Below are 23,510 nucleotides of genomic sequence, written 5' to 3'. Positions count from 1 at the left end.
AAATTGAAGTTACAAAAAACTGAGAATTACAGGCAAAAAATGCAATACATAATTGACACAAAAACGTTGTATTTTTCAAGTTGTTCTATCTAATGCACTATTGTTTGTTGCATGCGAACTTGAAAGTTCTCGTGAACGCCAGTATTGAACAACTGCAGCATGGCTATCAGGGACGTTGTAACTCAAATTGTTGTTCAAATGTTCAGGATTAAGGAGGATTTCCCTGGACTCCACGATTTTCCTTTCAAACTCATCACTGCAGCAAAAAATGTTTTCAGATTTATCCCATATATATATATATATATATATATATTAGAAAGTTTTTTACCTTGGGTATAATATACATTAAAGATACCAAGCTATTTTAAACCTGGTTTTAATCCATTTTCCAAGTAAACAAATAGACAAAGTCTAGTTTGTGCCTGCAAGTAGTGCAAGTCTGGGTGACCCCACACGTAGTGCAAGTCTAGGTGACCCGCTAGTGCAAGTCTTAGGTAACTCGTGGTAAAGGTGGAATAAGCTCTGATCACTATTCTTGGTATTTATCCTTAATGCAAAGCATATCTCCTTAAGGAGATGTATGATGCTATGTATTAAAGGCAAGGGGCCACTACCTAGACCGGTTTCGACCTTTATTGAGGTCTCATCAGTGGGAGCCAAGATCAGAGCTTATTTCACCTTTACCACGAGTTGCCTAAGACTTGCACTACGTGTGGGGTCACCCAGACTTGCACTATTTGCATGCGCAAACTTGACTTTGTCTGTTTGCTTACTTGGGAAATGGATTAAAACCAGGTTTAAAATAGTTTGGTATCTTTAACGTATATTATACCCAAGGTAAAAAACTTTCTACATCTATCTCTCATCCTGAGATTTTTATTTAATAATGTCAAAGCACCTTATGGTAACTTGTTTTGGTAAAATATTTATAAGCTCTGTATTAAAACCTTGGTATTTTTAAGGCTGGCTCAGAAGCAAGGAAATCTATATCAGCTTGTGCTAATGCTGAGATGGCTAGGTTTTTGTCTAAGCTGAGCTGTTTCTGATACCATCAAAGCGATGCTTTGAGATTAGGCAGGCAAATTCTCTTTTTAATGCTTTTACAAATATGTTTAGATTGGTTTTATTGGTGAAGTACTTGATGTTAATACAATGATTTTCCTTGTACATGGGTGGTCTGAAAAGTTCTCGGCCTAACAATGAAAAAATGAATTTACAATTTCAAAATTATTTTTATTTTTCAACATGATCTCCCTTAAGACTAAATACATTTATTCCAGCAATGCTTCAGGGCTATTATCCCATCCTTGTAGTGATTCTCAGTAAGATCTGAAAAATACCCCTCTTCAGTTGCAATCACCTCTTGATTCAAAGAAAAACGCTGACCAGAGAGGAAAAGTTTTAGTTTTGTGAAGAAATAGAAGTCAGAGGGAACCAAATGTGGGGAATAGGCAGAATTTCTTCTGCAAACCAAGTCTTTTCTTATGAATTTTTTCATCTAGTCTGGTTAAAAGATTGGAATAATATTCCCTGGTTATTGTTTTACCCTTTTCAAGATAATTAATAAACAAAATGCCTTTGGCATCACAAAACACCGATGACATGACTTTGTCTTCTTTGGTGCTGAACAACCAACTTCTGTCCACTGTTTTCTGTTTGGATTCTGGTGTGTACTGGTAAATCCAAGTCTCATCCATAGTAATAAATCGATGCACAAAATCAGTTTTATCATCATCAAATTCCTGCCATGTACCCTCAAGGGGTATACAGGATATGATAGTACTACATGAAAAATTTACATCATTACTAACTTCCTATCTACAATTTTCCTCCAAATCAGTCTGTTACTTGTCAAACCTCCAACATTACCAGATCTTGTATTTCTATTGTCTATGGCACTTTGTACCGTATCAATCCACCTATATCTTGGTCTTCCTCTGGGTCGTTTTCCTCCCAAACTGGCAAAGGACACTTGTTTTGCTAATCTTTCCTCGCCCATTCTGTTTAAGTGACCATACTACCTGAGATTAGCTCTGCTAACGCATTCCTTCAACAGGCTGTCGATCATGTTTACGACTGTCAGCTACTGGACTACATCCGGATGCCCCTAATAAACACATTATCACCACTTCTGGAGTCAAGTGACCAGTGTCAAAACAGAGACTTATACTTTTGGATAATTATTCAAATTAATACTCATAATTAATTAATTTTGCTAATAAGATCAACTTCCAGTCGTTGTAATGTAACTAAATTATTGATATTGTGTGAATTATACACTGTAAATATATGCATATATAAAAACATAAATATAAATATGGAAGTAAACGTCGGAATACATAAATATAAATGTAAAAATATATATGTTAATCAATACTTGAAAGTTACATGTAATATATGCATTGTATGCAATGGAGCATGTAGGAAATAAATTACCTCCTGGTAGGGTTACACCAGGAGGTAATTTACACACACACACACAGATGGGATCAGTGCTGGGCATCACCAAAGATAAGGCTAACATCCTGGCATCATTCTTTTCCTTAATTGTTATGTAGATAAATAGATCTTATCAATTCCTACTATACCAAGACAAGCTCACTTCATTCCTTTCTCTGGTCTTGGGTCAAAAAAGACATCAGAAGAATTCTTATCAGTATCCAAGCTATTTACCGACTCTTCTGATGTCTTTCTTGCCCAAGATCAGAAAAAGGCAGCAATACTATTCATTTCACTCTATTTTGAATGGCAAAACTGAAGTTGGGTATGCTGAAACTTTAATAGGTAAAACCAGAAATTTTCTTAAAAAATAAATAATAGGTTTATTTCATGGTCACCTGCAGGTGAAGGTCACATCCTATAACCTAGTTTGAATTTGATATCTCTAGTATATGAATGATATAATCACGTAATCACAAGAAAGATATTTATTTAACCAAATATTTCGGTCTGGAAATAGCAGACCATTGTCGGTGGTATTACAAGAACAGTTTAAAAAATATACAAGCTAGAATACTAACAATAGATCGTTGAAATTAGAACATGCCGCGTGATGTTATATCACTAAGTATGAAACGAAATATTTTGAAGTAGAAACATGATTGAATTTGCTATTAAAAAAAAAAAAAAAAAAAAAAAATTAATGAGTAATCTTGATTAGGCTTTCCCAGATTTTTGATATAGATATGCAGTCATTACGATTCAGGTTGGGATGATGGAGCAAGGCCTCCACGCTTTCCTTGAACAAACGTTCGAACCTATAACGGGATCTATGTAAGAGGCGCGTTTTGGACCAAAGGATGCTGTGGTCAGTTTCAATCCCGTGTTGAGCCAAACCAGACTTTTCAGGTTTATTGTGAAGAATGGATGATTGATGTTCTTGGATTCTTTTTTCAAGAGAACGTCCAGTCTGTCCAAAGTAAGAGAGATCACAGTTGCAAGGAATTTGATAAACTCCAGGAAGAGATAAAGTTGAGCGTTTGTCTTTAGGAGAAGGAAAATGAGAAGACAATTTGTTAATAGGAGAATACGTAGCTGTTAAATCATATTTCTTCAAAATTCTTGCGATAGGTTCTGAAATACCGGAGATATAAGGAATAGGTACTCGACGTATTGAATCTTTGTTGTTTTGTGGAGGATTATAAGATGTAAGAAGACGTTGAATACTTTTTTCAGAAAAGCCATTGAGTTTCATGTGTTGCTGGATAGTAGAAAGTTCTTTCTGTAGATAATCAAAAGTAGAACAATTAGTTTTGGCTCTTTTGATGAGACATTTTATAATTCCTGTTTTATGACATGGATGATGGGCTGATTCTTTCAGAATATAACGACCTGTGAATGTTGGTTTCCTGTATACTGTAGTTGTAAGAATATTTGAAGATGATCGGATGAGGAGAACGTCTAAAAAAGATAACTGGTTGTTTTCTTCTAATTCCATAGTAAACTTTATGCGATGATGTAAGGAATTAATACTGTTTAAAAAGGAAGATAAAGTGTTTTTACTGTGAGGCCAAATAGCAAATATGTCATCTATATATCTTACCCAAAAAGATGGTAGAGGGAAACTAGATGTGAAGAGGACTTTTTCTAAATGTTCCAAATAAAAGTTGGCTAAAGCTGGAGAAAGAGGACTTCCCATGGCTGTTCCTTCTACTTGGCTATAAAATTTGTTTTGACATATGAAATAACCAGAATGTATAACGAAATCGAATAGTTTTATAATATCTTGAGGAAAGATGTCAGCAAGTAGTTTTAAAGTTTCCTTAAGAGGTACATTGGTGTATAAAGATTCTATATCAAAACTAACCATAAGATCTGTAGGTTGTAATGAGACATCTTTTAATTTTTCTAAGAAATCTGAGGAGTTTTTTAAAAAAGAACTAGAGTTGCCAATGTAAGATTTCAGTAATTTAGCTAGATATTTGGCTATACGGTAAGTAGGAGAATCAATGCAATCTACTATTGGACGAAGAGGATAGTCAATCTTATGGATTTTTGGAAGGCCATAAAATCTAGGAGGTCTTGCAAAATGAGTTTTAAGTCTTTCAATTGTGTCTTTATCCAAACTGATGACTTCATCAAGGAGAGAATTTAATTTCTTTAGTTGTCTGTTGGTTGGATTATAATCAATTTCTTGATATGTGGAGCGATCTCGAAGCAAAAGAGAAAGTTTTCTTCTGTAATTTACTGAGTCCATAACTACTGTTGCTTTTCCCTTGTCAGCTTTAGTGATAATGAGGTGATTATTTTTTCTCAAGGACTGTAAAGATTTCATTTCAGAAGGAGATATGTTAGAAGGAGGAAGTTTAGCCTTAAGTAGAGAAGAAGCGACTTCTAGGCGAAGAGCATTAGCTTTATCGCTGGTTAGATGATTAAGATTCCTTTCAATGTTAACTAGGAAATCTAGATATGGTATTTTATTTGGAACAATAGAAAAATCATGTCCTTTTGAAAGGATGAGGGTTTCGCTTTTAGTCAAAGGACGTCCGGATATATTTACAATCCAATTATCTGGAGTTATGAATGGCTTGGATTGTTTAGACGAAAGAGCCTCATATTTACGGTTAAGATGTTGACTTAGTTTATTATAAGCACGTTGAGTAGAACGTTTAGCTACATTTAGAACTATGTGAGAAAGATGTGGATCCAAATTTGTGGATATATAGGTGCGTAAATCAGAAGTCTGATGACTGTGAATAGCAAGATCACGTTTAGCAGCTTTAAGTTGATTACGGATTAGAGATAAACTTGTGTTCCGGTAAATATTATGAGCTCCAGGAGATTTTATTGTTTCTTTAATCTTAGCGAAATTGGGAATAATCTTGTTGTCGCGGCACTTTTTTAAGAAATTAATCTTTGCTCGTAACCTACCTTGTATAACTGAAAGTTTTCCTAATTTACCAGTTATTTTGGTAGCATTTTCCCCGTGAAGGATAAGAATTTGTTGTTTTAAGGATACTTGCGACATAAGACTGAATGATATAATCACGTAATCACAAGAAAGATATTTATTTAACCAAATATTTCGGTCTGGAAATAGCAGACCATCGTCGGTGGTATTACAAGAACAGTTTAAAAAATATACAAGCTAGAATACTAACAATAGATCGTTGAAATTAGAACATGCCGCGTGATGTTATATCACTAAGTATGAAACGAAATATTTTGAAGTAGAAACATGATTGAATTTGCTATTTAAAAAAAAAAAAAAAAAAAAAAAAAAAAAAAAAAAAAAAAATTAATGAGTAATCTTGATTAGGCTTTCCCAGATTTAGAATCTTTATACACCAATGTACCTCTTAAGGAAACTTTAAAACTACTTGTTGACATCTTTCCTCAAGATATTATAAAACTATTCGATTTCGTTATACATTCTGGTTATTTCATATGTCAAAACAAATTTTATAGCCAAGTAGAAGGAACAGCCATAGGAAGTCCTCTTTCTCCAGCTTTAGCCAACTTTTATTTGGAACATTTAGAAAAAGTCCTCTTCACATCTAGTTTCCCTCTACCATCTTTTTGGGTAAGATATATAGGTGACATATTTGCTATTTGGCCTCACAGTAAAAACACTTTATCTTCCTTTTTAAACAGTATTAATTCCTTACATCATCGCATAAAGTTTACTATGGAATTAGAAGAAAACAACCAGTTATCTTTTTTAGACGTTCTCCTCATCCGATCATCTTCAAATATTCTTACAACTACAGTATACAGGAAACCAACATTCACAGGTCGTTATATTCTGAAAGAATCAGCCCATCATCCATGTCATAAAACAGGAATTATAAAATGTCTCATCAAAAGAGCCAAAACTAATTGTTCTACTTTTGATTATCTACAGAAAGAACTTTCTACTATCCAGCAACACATGAAACTCAATGGCTTTTCTGAAAAAAGTATTCAACGTCTTCTTACATCTTATAATCCTCCACAAAACAACAAAGATTCAATACGTCGAGTACCTATTCCTTATATCTCCGGTATTTCAGAACCTATCGCAAGAATTTTGAAGAAATATGATTTAACAGCTACGTATTCTCCTATTAACAAATTGTCTTCTCATTTTCCTTCTCCTAAAGACAAACGCTCAACTTTATCTCTTCCTGGAGTTTATCAAATTCCTTGCAACTGTGATCTCTCTTACTTTGGACAGACTGGACGTTCTCTTGAAAAAAGAATCCAAGAACATCAATCATCCATTCTTCACAATAAACCTGAAAAGTCTGGTTTGGCTCAACACGGGATTGAAACTGACCACAGCATCCTTTGGTCCAAAACGCGCCTCTTACATAGATCCCGTTATAGGTTCGAACGTTTGTTCAAGGAAAGCGTGGAGGCCTTGCTCCATCATCCCAACCTGAATCGTAATGACTGCATATCTATATCAAAAATCTGGGAAAGCCTAATCAAGATTACTCATTAATTTTTTTTTTTTTTTTTTTTTTTTTTTTTTTTAATAGCAAATTCAATCATGTTTCTACTTCAAAATATTTCGTTTCATACTTAGTGATATAACATCACGCGGCATGTTCTAATTTCAACAATCTATTGTTAGTATTCTAGCTTGTATATTTTTTAAACTGTTCTTGTAATACCACCGACGATGGTCTGCTATTTCCAGACCGAAATATTTGGTTAAATAAATATCTTTCTTGTGATTACGTGATTATATCATTCAGTCTTATGTCGCAAGTATCCTTAAAACAACAAATCTCTAGTATATGCTATGTATAAATTAAGAATGTCATCAGTCACTTCTGAGTATGACTATCTTCCAATATTGATCTCCGGGTGAGTCATGAAATGGTTGATTTGACCAATGCATGATCTGCATGAGCACACAATGGCATGTTTCCAGGAGGCACCAATGGGTGAGATGATTTTCCTAGTGTGATCCAATGGTCTGTTTTTATTCTTCTCTTTCTGGTTCGTGTGGTCTACTGCTCAGTTTCAAAATACTGAAATCCTGTAGACAATACCCTTTCTGCATTTTAAACAACTTAGAACCAGATCTTTTCCAGCTGTTTGTGTTAATCTTATATTTCATATTTACCTGGATGATATCCAAGAAGTACTTCTTTTGCATTTCTCTTATTCTCAAGTCCTTATTCAGTTCTGAGAAAATGATCTGATTTGTCAAATGGGCATATGACATTTGGATGATTGTGGCCAATCCAGCAAATATTTGCAGTGAGTAATCAGTTCCTCCATATTACTGTAATTTATTTCAGTCAAAATGCAGATGTTTGTGTGGTTGCCTTTCCAATGAAACAACTTAAGAAATATTCTAAGTCATCATTAAGTTCTTCAGGTGCCTATGGTATGCCACCCATATTTCAAACTATACAGCAAGTTGGAATGACAACAGCTCTATAAACCAACAGTTTGGTTGTATTGATGATATATTCAAAGACACATTTTCTCAGTATTCAAAAAAACTCTAATATATTTTAAATCATGATGAATTTCCTTATCAACGTCAGCATTTACTAAGAGATGCTGCCAAGAAAAGAAAAATTGTTAACCTTCAGGGATACTCGAACCACCTGAATAACAGGCACATAGTATTAATCATCTGGAGCCAATTTTTTCATAGGCATCTCTGAAGATGTTAGCAATGATTTGAAGTTCAGTCTAAAATGAGAGGAAACAATATGATTATCAGCAAAATCATTTGGTTATCTTTGTTCTGAAGTGTAGTCTGATAAGGTTAAAAAGTCTCCTCACCTTTTTACTACAGATTATTTTGCCATCCAGACGAAGTTTCCATCAATGAGATGAAGAACTGCTGCAGCAGAGAGCAATGAATGCTAAGATACAGCTTTTTTATGCATGTGTTCACACTGAATGAATCTCCCGAATTTCCAATAATGGTGTCACAATAGAAATAATTCAACAACCAATCTTTTAAACAATTTTCTACAAAGCTTCCTGGTTAATAGAGTCAAAATCTTTGGTAGCTCAATAAAGGACATGATAAATGGGCAATTTTATTTTGTTCATGACATTTCTTTTGAAGCTGTCTTATAGTGAAGATCATACTGACTGTTGCACAGAATGGCTTGAAACAGCACTGAGATCCTGATAGATTTTCTCTTTCAGAATCTCAGTAAGGGTGTTGAATCATTCCTTTCAAAATGAAGATCTTTTCATCAACAGATTGTACAAAAACAGCTTGATAATTGGCACATTAAATATGCTATTAATATGCTTTAAATATAACGGTACTGCTCCTGTATTGATGTTCAATATGCTCTAATCATAACCATCTTCAAAATAATAATAATAATTAATAGTACTAAGATTGTCTTAGTACTATTAATTATTATTATTTTGAAGATGGTTATGATTAGTGCATCTTTAACAATGATTAGCAATGATTTGAAGTGCGGTCTAAAATGAGAGGAAACAATATGATCATCAGCAAAATCATTTGGTTATCTTTGTTCTGAAGTGTAGTCTGATAAGGTTAAAAAGTCTCCTCACCTTTTTACTATAGATTATAATTACTCTTTACTGTCTTTGCTGCAGCAGTTCTTCATCTCAATACAGGAGCAGTGCTTTTGTATTTATAGCATATTAATAGCATATTTAACTTAGAGAATTAAGTTATTCTTAATGGGTTCCTCACGAATATCAATAAGAAATTCATCAGTTATAATTGTGTTGGGATTGAGATCTTCAAAATGTTCCAACCAATAAGCATCAACAGCATTCCTAAAGAGGGTTGATCCAGTCTTTGCTTAGAAGAGACTCAAACCATGAATCAGACGTCTAGAATGCTTTGAAAATAATAATAATATCAGCAAGGTGAGATTTCTTAAATTTTTGTCATCAACAATTTTTTAGGAGTTATATTCTTCATTATACCTCTGCATTTTCTTGATGTGCCTTTTACTTGAAAATGCAGCTGGCATGTCATTCTGCCAGGAATGGGGAAACTTTGATCAGAAATGGATTCCATTGCCATTTCATGAAACCAATCTTGATGTTTCTTAGACAGCCAATCATTTATTCATAGATAACAAGAATACCAGACAACTGCCTATTCAGTATTTCTTAACACCTAAGATATTCAGTGGGCAATCTATTATTAACACGCTGCTGGAACTGCACTCTTCAGAATTTTTGGAGCATCAAACAAGACTATGTGGGTGGGTGGGGGGGTTTGCATATCAGTCTCATCTTAGGTGCAATCTTGGTAGCTATGGCAAAGAAGAAAAGATAAGTTCGAGAATCATTAGCAATCATATTGGTTAGTAAGAAGGACATAATCACAGTCATCAGTTTGGACAAGATATGACTTATGATGTGACCACAATGGTTTGAAATTCTTTTGAAGCCAAAATCTTGTTTGGTATACTCTGTCATTACTAATGATTCTCAGAAGAAAATAACCTCTTTATTATGAACAGCTTTTTCAAGAAGAAAATCAACCGAAAATGGACTTGGAGAAGCCCAAATGGACAAACTTACAATGAAATAGACTTAATCCTCTTCAACAGAAGATATATAATAAATAATACCGAAGTGCTTAATACAATTAATACAGGAAGTGACCACAGACTAGTAAGGGCAAAAGTATAGATCAACAAAAAATGGGAATGGAATAAGCTCATAAGAAAAAAAGGGCCAATCCAATTTAGTGAATCTACAAAACCTCTACCACAATAAAAGCTGTTATAGAGAATCACTCAAAAATGAACTAAAAAAAGTTAAACACAGCTATTATCATCCATGATGCTAATGAAATATCAACAAAATCTATCTTGAATAGTGCACTAGAAATAGGAGGTGTAAAAAGCACCAAAGAGAGGAAAAACTAAGACAGGAAACCTTAGATCTGATAAAGAAAAGAAGATATATGAAAAGAGATTTGAATGACACCAATAAAATAGAATATGCAAAAATTTGTAAAACCATATGTAAATATGGTTTTACAATTATGTAAATATGAAACATGAAATTAGATCGTATAATACTAGGAAAATTAAAGAAACAATAGAAAACAATAGTAATATGAAGGCCCTAAGACAAACATTATCAGTTGGAACAAAGGAAATAGCTCTGTAAGAGGAAAAAATGGTGAACTTATAAAAAAAATAGAGATGCAATAATCAAAAGAATTCAGGAATTTTATACTGAACTCTATGAAGACAAAGACTGAGATCTTACAAGGTGAAGTGGAAATGGCACTGCAGGAATTGAAGAATGGAAAGGTCCCAGGAGAAGATGGAATTATGGTAGACAAGCCCTGTCATCAAACAGCTGACTAAACTCTTTAATAAATGCCTAAAACAGAGAAAAATTCCAAAAAATTGGAACAATTCACTTCTAATATTAATTTTTTAAAAGGGCAATAAGGAAGAAATTAAAAACTACAGACCTATAAGCCTACTCCCAACCATATATAAAGTCTTCACAAAAATTATAAATAATAGAATAGAGGGAATGCAATCCTGTGAACAAGCTGGATTTAGAAAGAATTACAATACTTTGGACCATATTCACACATTAAGACAGCTCATTGAAAAATCAATTGAGTACAATAAACCCTCATGTCTGGACTATATAAACTATGAAAAAGCATTTGATTCAGTTAAAACATCTGCAACACTAAAAGCACTTGAAATCCAGGGAACTGAGAAACCATATATTGAAACACTAAAACATATTTACAATAATGCAACTTCTGTAATTAAATTATATAAAAACAGTGAAAAGTTCCCAATAAAAAAAAAACATCTAACAAGGCGACACCATATCTCCCAAATTATTTACAGCTGCACTAGAGGAAGTCTTTAGAAGCCTTGATTGGGAAACAAAAGGAATAAACATAAATGGAGAAAGGCTGCATCATCTGAAATTTGCAGATGATATTGTCCTAATAGCAGATAATCCTGAAGATCGAAGAAAGGCTAAATCAGCTAAATGAAGCCTCCAGAGTAATTAGATTAAAAATAAATAGAGAAAAAACAAAAATAATGATGAATAAATACATAAACCATAGAAATGTCAAAGTTGAAAACTATGAAATAGAACAAGTTACTTCATATGTATACTTGGGCCAATTGTTTGGCAATCCTTTGAGGATTGCCAAAGAAAAGAGATTGAACGAAGAATTCACCTTGGATGAATGGCTTATGGGAAAATGAGAGACATATTCAGAAGTGACATCCCTATGAGTCTAAAAAGGAAAGCTTTCGGCCAGTGCATACTTCCTGTCCTAACATACGGAGGAGAAACATGGATTTTAACAGAAGCCACAAACAAAAAGCTGAGAACAACACAACATCGTATGGAGAGAAGTATGCCAAAAATAACATTAAGAGATAGTAAGATAAATACCTGGATAAGATCTCAGAAAGGTGTCATGGATATTGTAAAATACATTAAACAGGCTAAGTGGAGATGGGCTGGCCATATTGCCAAATGCAGTGATGGGAGATGGACTAGATAAATAACAGAGTGGAGACCAATGGATGGAGCAAGACAAAGAGAAAGACTGAGAAGAAGGTGGAGGGATGAACTGGAACAAATTGCAGTAGTGAGATGGATGGGAGAGGCAGAAAACTGAGTGGTCCGGAAAATCATGGGGGAGATCTTCGTCCAGCAACCAAAAGGTTGAAGAAGAAGAAGATGCTCTGTCAAGAGAATTCCATCTGAATTTGATCTTACAAAATTTGCCTTCCTAAGAGTTCATTTGCAAAGTGTTGATTCACATCCAACTTTAACACTGAGATCATCAAGAAGAAACACTTTGTCTTGAAATAATATGCAAGATGGTGTCTGGTTTGGAATAAAAATCTTCTTTTGAGTTGCCATCTGCATTTATTTTATATCATATTAAAAAAAAAATTACCAGTCATGAAAACATATTTGATGACATTATAAATATGATTAATATTTTTCTCCTATGTTTTTATTAAAAGTTAAGCATATATTTAACAGTACATAAACACAAATTCTTACCTTTATCAAACGAGATTTTATGTGCTCATCATACAGAAACTGAGAAAAAATATAAAATTTTTTCCTCAAAAACTGATATGTGAAATTTACCTAATAATAAAAAAAAAATCCAAATATTTGAATTTCATATATCTCAAACCTTTATAAATATATGCATAATATTTCAGCTGCAAATCATATCAGTAAAAAATTGTGCAGTTTATGGAAAGCATATTACAAAATACAATTAAGAGCAAAACCAAAAACTTCTCCAAATCTTATTTTAACTAAATAACATTCATATCTAATATGATATCTGTACCCCAATTAATCATTGTTAATTATTAATAGATTTCTTACTGATTTATTAAAATTAATTTAATTGAAACAAATATTTGAAAACCTGCTTAGAATTCTGTGATTAGCTTCTGCAGGCTTACAAGATGTTCATGGAAGAAAAAAAATGATAACTGGATATCTTCACATTTTACACTGATTTATGTCATTAAACTTAAAAAAAAATGATAAAGTTTAAAAATATAAAAGTTAGCTTGATTGTCCACATGGATGCTATATCTTCTATTCACCCAACAGGCTACATGCTTGAATTTCATCATAAATATGGACATGCTGTATATTTATCACCAGAGAGGACTACAGTGATTTTGAAAGGTTCCATGCTCAATTTCCATATTAACTCACTTGGAGTCCAGCCATAAAACTAATACAAATACTAAGACTAGATTACACATATGCACAATGATAATGAAACAATCAAAGTAATAAGCTTTAATTGCCAAATATTTCAACCTGAAATTTATAGTTCATCATTAGTGGCAGGAAGGCTAGTAAGAATAAGACAGAACATTAACAACAATGGATTATTTAAAAACAGCACAAGCAACATGATGGCATGAAAGGCACAGTGCAAATGTGTGCAAGTTCTAATAACTGGTATCAAATATACACCCTCTGTCCAAAAAGAAATCTAACTTTTCGAAAATAGAAGAAACTAGTGGTGCCACCTGTTGTATCTTTTTGTTGTAGAAAGCAGCAACCTTTATTATGTCATGTCAACTGTTTATGACATTTGTTTCGTTAGAAGCCGAGTTATAGTGCCAAGAGTGGCAGTGTGTTTTGACGAATGGTCGGAAAATGAGTTTTAAACAGAGAACGATTGACTTTTGTGTTAAACTTGGTAAAAGTTTTATGAAAAGCATCAAATGCTTCAAAAAGCATACGGTGATGAATGCTTATCCTGTACTCAAGTTTACGAGTGGTTTAAGCGATTTCAAAGTGGTCGTGAGATGCTTGAGGACGACGAAAAGCTGGACTGTCCAAAAACTGGACTGAGCGAAGGTAACATCCAAAAAGTGTATGATTTCATCAAAGAAAACCCAAAATCATCTGTGAGATTGATTGAAGATGAATTGAGGATTCCAAAATCAACTGTTCACAACATTTTGACCGAGAGTTTGGGCCTGCGTAAATTGAATTCGTGATCTGTTCCCCACAAGTTGACCGACGATCAAAAAATGTATCGAATTGAACACTGCAAGGACGTCATTAAAACAGCTCGTAAGGACTCAAACTTCCTTGAACCAATCGTTACTGGTGACAAAACGTAGTGTTTTGAATATAAGCTCAAAACAAAGAGCCAGAGTGCTGAGTGGAGACCACCAGAAGAGGGGCATCCGAAAAAAAGTCACTTGGAGAAGTCAAAGTCAAGCAATGCTGATTTGTTTCTACGATTCCAAGGGCATTATCCACAAAGAATTCGTTCTGCCTGGCCAAACGGTCAATGGTGAGTTTTATCTCGAAGTTTTGAAGAGACTGATAGCGAGAATTTGTCGCGTATGGCATGAATATCGTGCCGACTGACCGTCTGTCAAAACACACTGTTATTCTAGGCACTATAACTTGGCTTCTAATGAAACAAATGTCATAAACAGGTGACACAACATTAATGAAGGTTGCCACTTTCGACAACAAAAATCTACAACAGGTGGGTACCACTAGTTTCTTCTTATTCCGAAAAGTTTGGTTTTTTTTGGACAGAGGGTGTATGTATATATATATCATCATCATCATCATCAGCCATTGTTGATCCACTGTTGAATGAAGGCCTTTCCAAGATTACTCCAAGGTTTTACTTGTCTTCAAGCAATATGCCCAGCTCATTCCCACTTCAGATGTTACACTCTTCCTATGATGTCAGACACTTTGGTTTGATTCCTTATCCACGTATTCCTTTTGTGATCCAATCTTGTGATACCAAGCATACTTCTTTCTATACTAAATTGTGTTGTTTTAATTTTTGACGACTACCAGGAGCTCCCTTTCCAGATGCCCACAGATTACTTTGCCATGCTGGTGGCATGGTTATTGGATTCCAGTGATGATGGTCTTCAAGACAGGATGTTAAAAAGACTGAGGAGAAGTAGAGTAAAGAATTTCCTTTACATTTAGCGTCCATGTTTCACAGCCATATGTCAATATAGGAAGAATACACTGGTTAAAAACTTTTATTTTCAGGAATAATGGTAGTTGGCTTTTGAATATTGAATGTACTCTTCCAAATGCTTTCCACCCAAGCATCATGTGTCTTTTAATTTTGTCCATAATATTTTGTTCCATTGATATCTGTTGTATTAAGTATATGTAATGATCTACTTGTTTAATTTCATCATTATTAATTTTTATTATTTCTGGTTGGGCATAGCTATTGAACATAACTTGGGTCTCTTTAGATTTATCTTTAGTCCAGCTGTTTTGCTAGCAATTTGGAGTTCTTGGATATGAGTCTTAATTTATGAGCAGTTGAAGTAAAGAACTATATCATCTGCAAAGCATAAATGGCTTAAATATCTTCCATTTATCTTCAGACCTTTCCTTTCCCAATCAAGAAGTTTGAATATTTCTTCTAGGCATGCTGTGAATAATTTTGGAGATATTGTGTCACACTGTCTTATACTTCTCTGTATTTCCATAGTAGAGATTTTTCCATTGAAATGAATTGCTGCTGTGGCATTGGTGTATGCTTATTTGATGGTCCTGACGTATGGCTCCTCCACTTGTTGGTTTCGTAATGCTTTAAGTATTGTAGAAGTTTTTACTGAATCAAAGGCTTTCTCATAATCAATAAAACCAGGACAAAATGGTAACTGATATTCATTACGCCATTCAATAATCTGTTGTACAACTTGAATATGGTCCATTGTACTAAAGCCACTTCGAAAGCCTGCCTGTTCTTTTGGTTGTGCTAAGTACAGAGTCGTACAAAGCCTATGAGGTAAGACTTTTGTAAACACTTTGTAAATCACTGATAGCAGACTGATGGGTCAGTAGTTCACCAAGTCTTCTATATATATGTATGTATATATATATATCAATGCCTGAATTAGAACGAGACTTACCCACTATTTAGAACACTGTTCTCATATTTTGAATACAGTAGCAATACTGAAAACATACCTAAAAATGCTGAATACTACACTGAAGAGGTGTAGTTTGTGTGAGAGAGAGAGAGAGGACAAATTGTTTAATAGATGACCTCTCTAAAAGACTCATTCCAATCACTTTGTCAGATATGTTCTGTTTCTGACATGCCTTTTTTTGTAGGTATTTTCATAGATGCTGTTTGATCAGACGATGTTCTCCATGCAATGTGAGTGATAACCTTCAAGACCATGTCAAACAGAAACCCATAATCTCTTCCATTTCAAGGGCACATCAGTTAAAACTTAGAAATCATATAAGCTTAGAAATAAAATAAAATAAAATAAAAGCAATAAAAGCTTAGAAATCAGCCTGAAAGAAACAAGAAACGGAAAATCACCTGGAGAAGATAAGCTAGGTTCAGAACTATATAAATATGCAGGAACAAGATTCAAAGAAAGACTATTATTATTTTTAAATAAAATTTATTCAACTGGTAACCCCCCAATAGAATGGAAAAAAACAATTGTGGTTCCTATCTTTAAAAAAAGGTAGTAGAGATGACCCTAAAATCTATAGAGGAATAAGTATACTAAATTCCTGTTACAAAATATATAGTAGAATTTTAAATAGCAAACTAATGAAATACTCCGAAAACTTTATGTTAGAAGTACAGAATGGATTTAGAAAAGGACGATCATGTATAGACTCAGCCTTTTGCCTAAAACTGCCAAAGAATAATAGAGAAAAGAAGAGAATACAATTTAGAAACACAATTTGCATTTATTGACTTTGAAAAAGCATTTGACAAAGTTAAAAGAAGCATTTTATTTAACATATTAAAAGAAAGACAAATACCAAATAATATCCTAAAAGCTATCATAAGTATATATGAAAATAATCAAATACAAATAACATTAAATCATGAGCTATCATATACAAGAGATATAAACCAAGGGGTCCGATAGGGATGTCCCCTCTCAGCAACTCTTTTTAATATTTACCTAAATGAAATAATAATAAAATGGAATAAAAATTCCCATCAAGGTATTAAACTTTCTCCTACTGTGAACTTAAACACTCTCCTTTTTGCCAACGACCAAATAATAATTAAAAATTCTGAAGATAACTTACAGAAAGCTATTTTAGAACTAAATGAGATAGCCAAATATTCTTCTTCTTCTTTCACTACGCGTTATTCCCACCTGCTATGCAGTGTCCTTGTGTTACTTAGATGCGACTTCTTGTTAGTACCACTCCCAACCAACCTGTCGCCTAGTCTGCCGCTGGGGGATATGTTCACGGGACTGGTTTGCCTGTTTGCGGGATAAAAAACACCAGATAAACTGGTGGAAAAAACCCTACTGCCCGTGCCCAAGACCAGCTAACTTGGCTATGCCTGAGGAAGATCCTCAAGTTCCTCACGTCTCCGACGGGAATCAAACTTGGGAAACTCCTTCCCCAGGCATATGGTTGCGAAGCGCAAAGCCACTATGCTAACCGCACACACAGATAGCCAAAGATTACAGTATGATAGTATCAACAGAAAAATCAAAAACTATGGCCTTTAAAGGACAAGATCTAAGAACAGGTGAATTCATTTAACTACCTAGGATGTATGAAAATGAAAAAGATATAAACGTAAAAATTGCAAAATATTTAAAAATAACAGGTGTAATTAACTCTATATTTAAACCAAACCTAGTTCAAAAATAAACCAGACTAAAAGTATACAATACATTAGCCCTATCAGTCTTATTGTATGGAAGTGAAATCTGGACAATAAAACAAAAAGACAAACAAAGGTTAATAAGCAGAAATGAAGTTTATGAGAAAAACTGCAAAGTATACTCTATTTGATCACAAAAGAAACAAAGAAATTATGAAAGAATTAAACCAAGAATCAGTAACAGAAAAAATTAAAAAATATAAACATAAATGGATGGAACACATTCAAAGAATGAAAATAGAAAGATTACCAAAACAAGCCTTAAAGTACAAGCCATTAGGAAAAGAAAACCAGGACGTCCTCTTAAATGATTCAACGATGACTTCTAAGGCCGGAACAGGCCACGCTAGGCCTAAATCCTTGATATGCATGATGATGATGATCAGTTAAAACTGTGGTGTCCCAAGCCAGTTGCAAGTTAGTGAACTGATCCAAACTGGTCAGTAATGAGTCAGGAGGCTTCCCGGTCAAATGGTACCTAATCCCACTACTATATACCCTGCTAATTCATGAGTGGACAAGAAGTCTGAGTAGTAGTAGTGTGGGGAGGGACACTGTCGAAGTATTCTCTGTAGGTCTTCATGGGCTGTGGTATAGCAAGGGCAACCTCTTACCAAACATCTGAAACATATTTCATTAGGTTGAATTACTGCCCAGAACCTGAATACAACACTATGTGAGATTCCAAACTTTCAAGACATCCAAATTTGCAATTTTATTCCTTCACGAAAAGAACTTACTTCAAGTGCTCAGCACAGCCTTTTGCCTTCTATTCTGTCGAGTGCTACCATGTGACCTCTTTGTGCACAATTCAAAAATTTGAATGTGTATCCACTTTTTACATGAAATTGTCAATTATGCAAATTGCCACAAGCTGATTCGTCTAAATTTGTGGTTGTAATCTTGAAATAGAATTCGTCCTTAGGACACCAATGTACTCAGCAAAAACCAACCTCTTTCTCTTTTATTCCATATTTTTTTTTCAAGCCTTCCTCATATTGTTTTCTCAAAGGAATACTATTTTTAGCTGTTAATAAAACAAAAGTTTCTTCTTCTATTTTCTCCTACACCACTTGCCCACATACACATATAGCCCTGTTGTGTTACTTTTTTTTTGCCTTTTGCACGTGCTTGCATGTATGCAACAGTGAAAAAATAAATAAATAAAAAATTTCAAAAATATATATATAAATAAAGTACATGGGATGAGAATAGTTTTGCTATGATGTTGCATGTAATTTAAGGTAGGATAAGGGAGGCATGCTATAATATGAAGACTACATGCCCTACTCCTTTAATGAGAAAAAATATCACAGCTAAACTAACAGATCATGCATTGAATACCTCTCCACGTGGAAAATCATGATATTACAAAAGCCATTACAAGTTTGAGACTACTGCTGCTGATGATAGTCTCTGAAAAGTTTGAGAGACTATCCTCTCTTCTATAAATTAAAGATACCAAGAAATTATATGCTTGGTTTAATTCCTTCATCCAAGTGTAAGCAAACAAAGTTTGCACCTCAAATATAATCAGAACTGGGGCAACTCGTATAGAGATACTAATGATTTCACATCACCTGCCTTAGTATTTCATAATGGAAAGCACATATCCTTATGGGTATGTATAATGCTATGTATTATACATACCTGTAACCTAGGTGGTTAGCCTTATCTGAGTTAACTGCCTTGAGTTGGCCTTCTCTGCCCAGGATTGCTCTCCAGTCATTCCTGCAATTGACTATAAGACCACACTGAATTAAGATGATGGAACTATTTAAAAAACCTCTCATAGCAAAAATAGACAGAATTTTATCCCCATCTGGTGAATACTGTATAATGTGGGTGAACTACACCCTCTAGTCAAAAATTTGATATCTCCTGGAATGCTTTATTCCAAATAAAAAATCATCTGACTGAACAATAAAATTTCCACAATACAATATTATAAAGCATTTGGATGTCATCTGGTTTTCAAATCCATGTTTCTGTCTAACCTTCCATGAATGGTATTTTAATTGATTAAATATAAAAATAAAAATCCTCTTCCCATTGCTGACAGGTGGTGGGTACTGCAAAAAAAAAAATAACCTGTTCTGTTGTAAGTAATGGAATGCCCAGCACATCACATAATCTGTTCCAAGTACGCAGGGTAAGAGGGGGCAACAGCACAACATATAGAATGCATGTTCTACTGTTTCTAATTGGTAACAGATGTCACAGATTGGATCTAGAATGTTAAAGTACCTTCATTTGATGGTATTGCCTGGAAGGTGGCCATATGCAATTCTGCAAGCAAGATCCCTCCCTAGGGTATCCTTGGAACTTCACAAATCGTGAAACAAAGTATTTTTGTCAGTACCCAACTGTGGAATTTTGCAGCGAAAGAGATTAAAGATTTCTTTATACCAAATTTTACTTTTTTTTAATGGAAAGAATGTCAATGCCACAGTGTTTAAGCGCAAAGTGTTGTAGTATTCACGAACAATTTCAGCTTTTGGACATTTATGATTATTATTATTATTATTACGTAACACCTCCAGGGAGTCCAAAGTCTCATCGAGAGAGGGCACCCACCCTACAACTCTCCGCCTCCACCACTCCACTAACCGCAACTACCTTCATCATCCATCTATGCCATCTACCGCTGACCACCCCTACTATTTTCACAGACAATCGCAAACATCCATGCCCAAGGCAGGATTTGAACCCACAGCCTTTTGGCTGGAGAGAGGATACGCTAACCACTTGACCAACCAGGCCAGCAAAGAGAAGGTCAGCACATGTGTGATTAGTCTGCAATATTTTATGGATTTTTGAAACTATTGCTTAAATAGTAGAATTTTAAAACTGGAAACCCAAATCCTCCATGCTTCTTTGATAGTTGAAGAAATTCCTTTTTAACTTCTTGGTATCGACTGGACCAAAAAAATTGCACAGGTTTACTATATAATTGTTTTTCTTCAGCTTCTGTGATGTGTAATATTTATTATGTACAACTAAGCAGGAAATATTATGGTTTTGAGTACTATGGCTTCAGAAGAAAAGGAAAGTGGCCCTATTTTCCAGTCTTCTAACGTTTCTAGGTTCTTGTATATAAGTTCTTGAACTTGTAATATTTGGTAAGTGGAGAATGGAATTCCAAGTATAATTGAGGAGTTCTCTCTTAGGGGTTAGTCCAAAAGGAATGTCTCCAAGATCCCACTTTCCAAAAACTTTTAATTTTGTCTTGTGTGCATTAGTAGTTAATTCACTGATCTTGCTGAATTTTTCCGAAATATCAAAAAATATATATATGGAATTATTATCTTTCAAAGTGCTCACTACATCATCGGCATATGGTAATACCTTATTTTCCTTCATAGTTGAAGGAACTGTTATTCCTCACACAGCATGTGTATTGTCGACTTCCTGTAAGAATGGTTCAAGAACCAATGCAAAGAGCAGTGGACTAAGAGGGCAACCTTGCTTTACTCCTTTTTGAATTTTGACCAGATCTGACAGAAACCCATTCACTAGAAGGCGGGGGTAGTTGAATTGGCATTGGCTCCTTTGATAAAGATAGCAGCTTTTTACCTATACCAATTTGCTGGAGGATGTGGAATAGAAAGGGATGCAGGACAATATCAAATGCTTGAGTAAGGTCAACTGATAGCACTGCCACTGACTGCTTTTTCATGTTAACTAAGCGGATTAGATAATGTAGCAGAAATTGATTAAATTCTACTGCATGACATAGTACTCCATACACCTGTATGTGCTGTTGATTATGTATCTCATTCCCACTTTGAGCCTGTTATTGATAACGTAGAAAAATATCTTGCAGTCAGTATTAGATAGAGATATAGGTCTCCAGCTGCTGATTAAGGTGTGATCTCTATTAGGTTTTGGAATGAGAATGGAGTGGCTTGCTACAAATTCACTTGGTATGTGTCCTGATGAGAGAAAGGAATTGAATAGTATAACTAGAATGGGAAGAATAAAATCCCAGGCCTCGTGATAAAGGTCGGAATTGACAGCATACAGTAGGACAGTTTACAGCTGCAAGGGAGCTGGTATACACCAGGTAGGTCTAGGGGAAGTGGTTGGTCTTTAGTGGAGCGGATAAGGGATGCCAATTTTCTATGTGGTCTGTAACAGGTGGTCAAGTCATGTTTTTTTAAGATTTTGTTGATTTTTTCCGAGGTGCCTCGGATGTAGGGAATGGTGATGGATCTAGAGTAATCTTTTTTGTGAAGGGGAGATAAGACCCCCCCAAAAGAATCCAAAAAATACTTAACCCAGTTATCCACAACCCACCACCCCCTCCCCTTCACAAAAAAGATTACTCTAGATCCATCACCATTCCCTACATCTGAAGCACCTCGGAAAAAAATCAACAAAATCTTAAAAAAACATGACTTGACCACCTGTTACAGACCACATAGAAAATTGGCATCCCTTATCCGCTCCACTAAAGACCAACCACTTCCCCTAGACCTACCTGGTGTATACCAGGTCCCTTGCAGCTGTAAACTGTCCTACTTTGGCCAAACAGGCAGGACAGCAAATATCAGAATCTCAGAACACAAGGATTACATCTGATTTCACAAGTACAGCCACTCTGGGCTTGCAGACCACGCTCTGGATACTCTCCACAGAATAAGATGGAAGAAAGCCACAGTAATACACCGCAGCAAGTTCAAATATGAAAGACTATTCATGGAATCAGCCTCAGCCCTTAGGAACATGCCAAACCTCAACAAATTTGGATGTATGAGACTGCCCCAAATTTGGGAAACATTTATCAGAAGAACTTCAGCCCAAAGGCCAAGAACTACCAATATAGCCCGCCAGAGGGCACCATCAGGACTTTAGGAAAACGTTAACTTCCTAGCTTCAGTTCTCATTTGCTGTTATGTAATACTTGTGTGCACTTGTCTTTGTAATAAGTTCCCAAGAAGATGGCAACGTGACGTTTGCTGAAATATCGGAAAGTATATATTAAAGTTTATTTAATTTATATTTCTAGTGTACGCTGTCAATTCCTTAATTATTAGTCATCATGTATAACCAGCGTATAAGCCTCTCAACAAGAATAACTATCAGGGCCTGGGGATTTTCTTGTCTGGCATTTTTTATAGGCTGTAGTAATTTCAGATGCTGTAATGGGTCTATCAAGCCCATCTTGGATATGAACAGGAAAGCCATTAATGTTCCAAGAGTTATAATTTCCAACAGTACTAATGTCTTCAAACAGATTTTTGTAATGTTTTTGAAAGGAGCAAGGATGTCTTGCGTGGTGGACATGTCTTCTCCATTAATGCAGATTTGAGTGATAGTCCTTTCTTTGCGAAATTTAGTGAATTTAATGAATGACTCTCCCAAATCTTTGGTAGATTTATACAGCCATACTTGTTAAGGTTTGGAGTTATGTTTTAAGGCTTCTGTGTAGTACTTTTTTTTTTTTTCAATTGATTCTGTGTGCTGGGGTATCCAAAGCATGGTCTGCCAGACCCCACTTGCCATAGCGAAAGTGCCGGATATATTTTTTGTGTTCACTGAGGCAGATGTTCACGGTTCTTCCTATCTGTCCGTAGTAGGCTCGATGACAACAGGGCACTTCATAGACTCCTGGATGTGATAAAGGAGTGAATCTGTCCTTAGGTGAACAGATTAGAGTTGCCACATAAGGTTTAAATACGGTGCGCAGTTGGTGTTTGTTAAACACCCTAGATATCTTTTCAGATGTGCCAATTTCTGGGAAATCCCCCCCACACACACTATCTACCACAGAAGACTACAACAAGACTAAAACTATCACCATCCCGTACATTAAAGGCACATCTGAAAAGATATGTAGTGCTTAACAAACAACAACTGCGCTCCATATTTAAACCTTATGTGAAAT

At 34.8% G+C, this 23,510-nt stretch overlaps 1 protein-coding gene across 2 annotated transcripts in view; it reads right to left on the bottom strand.

Moving 5' to 3' along the window:
• Positions 1 to 23,510, bottom strand: part of SWIP (strumpellin and WASH-interacting protein) — a 557,147-nt gene that overhangs the window by 142,306 nt on the left and 391,331 nt on the right. For both annotated transcript variants that reach the window (XM_090402140.1, XM_090402141.1), the window contains one exon: positions 12,475 to 12,564. In XM_090402140.1, the coding sequence (XP_090258266.1) occupies positions 12,475 to 12,564 (90 nt within the window). The remainder of the gene's footprint in view (positions 1 to 12,474; positions 12,565 to 23,510) is intronic.

The sequence above is a fragment of the Typopeltis vanoorti genome, chromosome 12 (genome assembly GCF_054136105.1).
Source record: "Typopeltis vanoorti isolate ZY-2024b chromosome 12, IOZ_Tvanoo_1.0, whole genome shotgun sequence".
NCBI lineage: Eukaryota > Metazoa > Arthropoda > Arachnida > Uropygi > Thelyphonidae > Typopeltis > Typopeltis vanoorti.
Note: the sequence above shows the minus strand (reverse complement) of the source record. Positions and strands in the feature narration are given on the sequence as shown.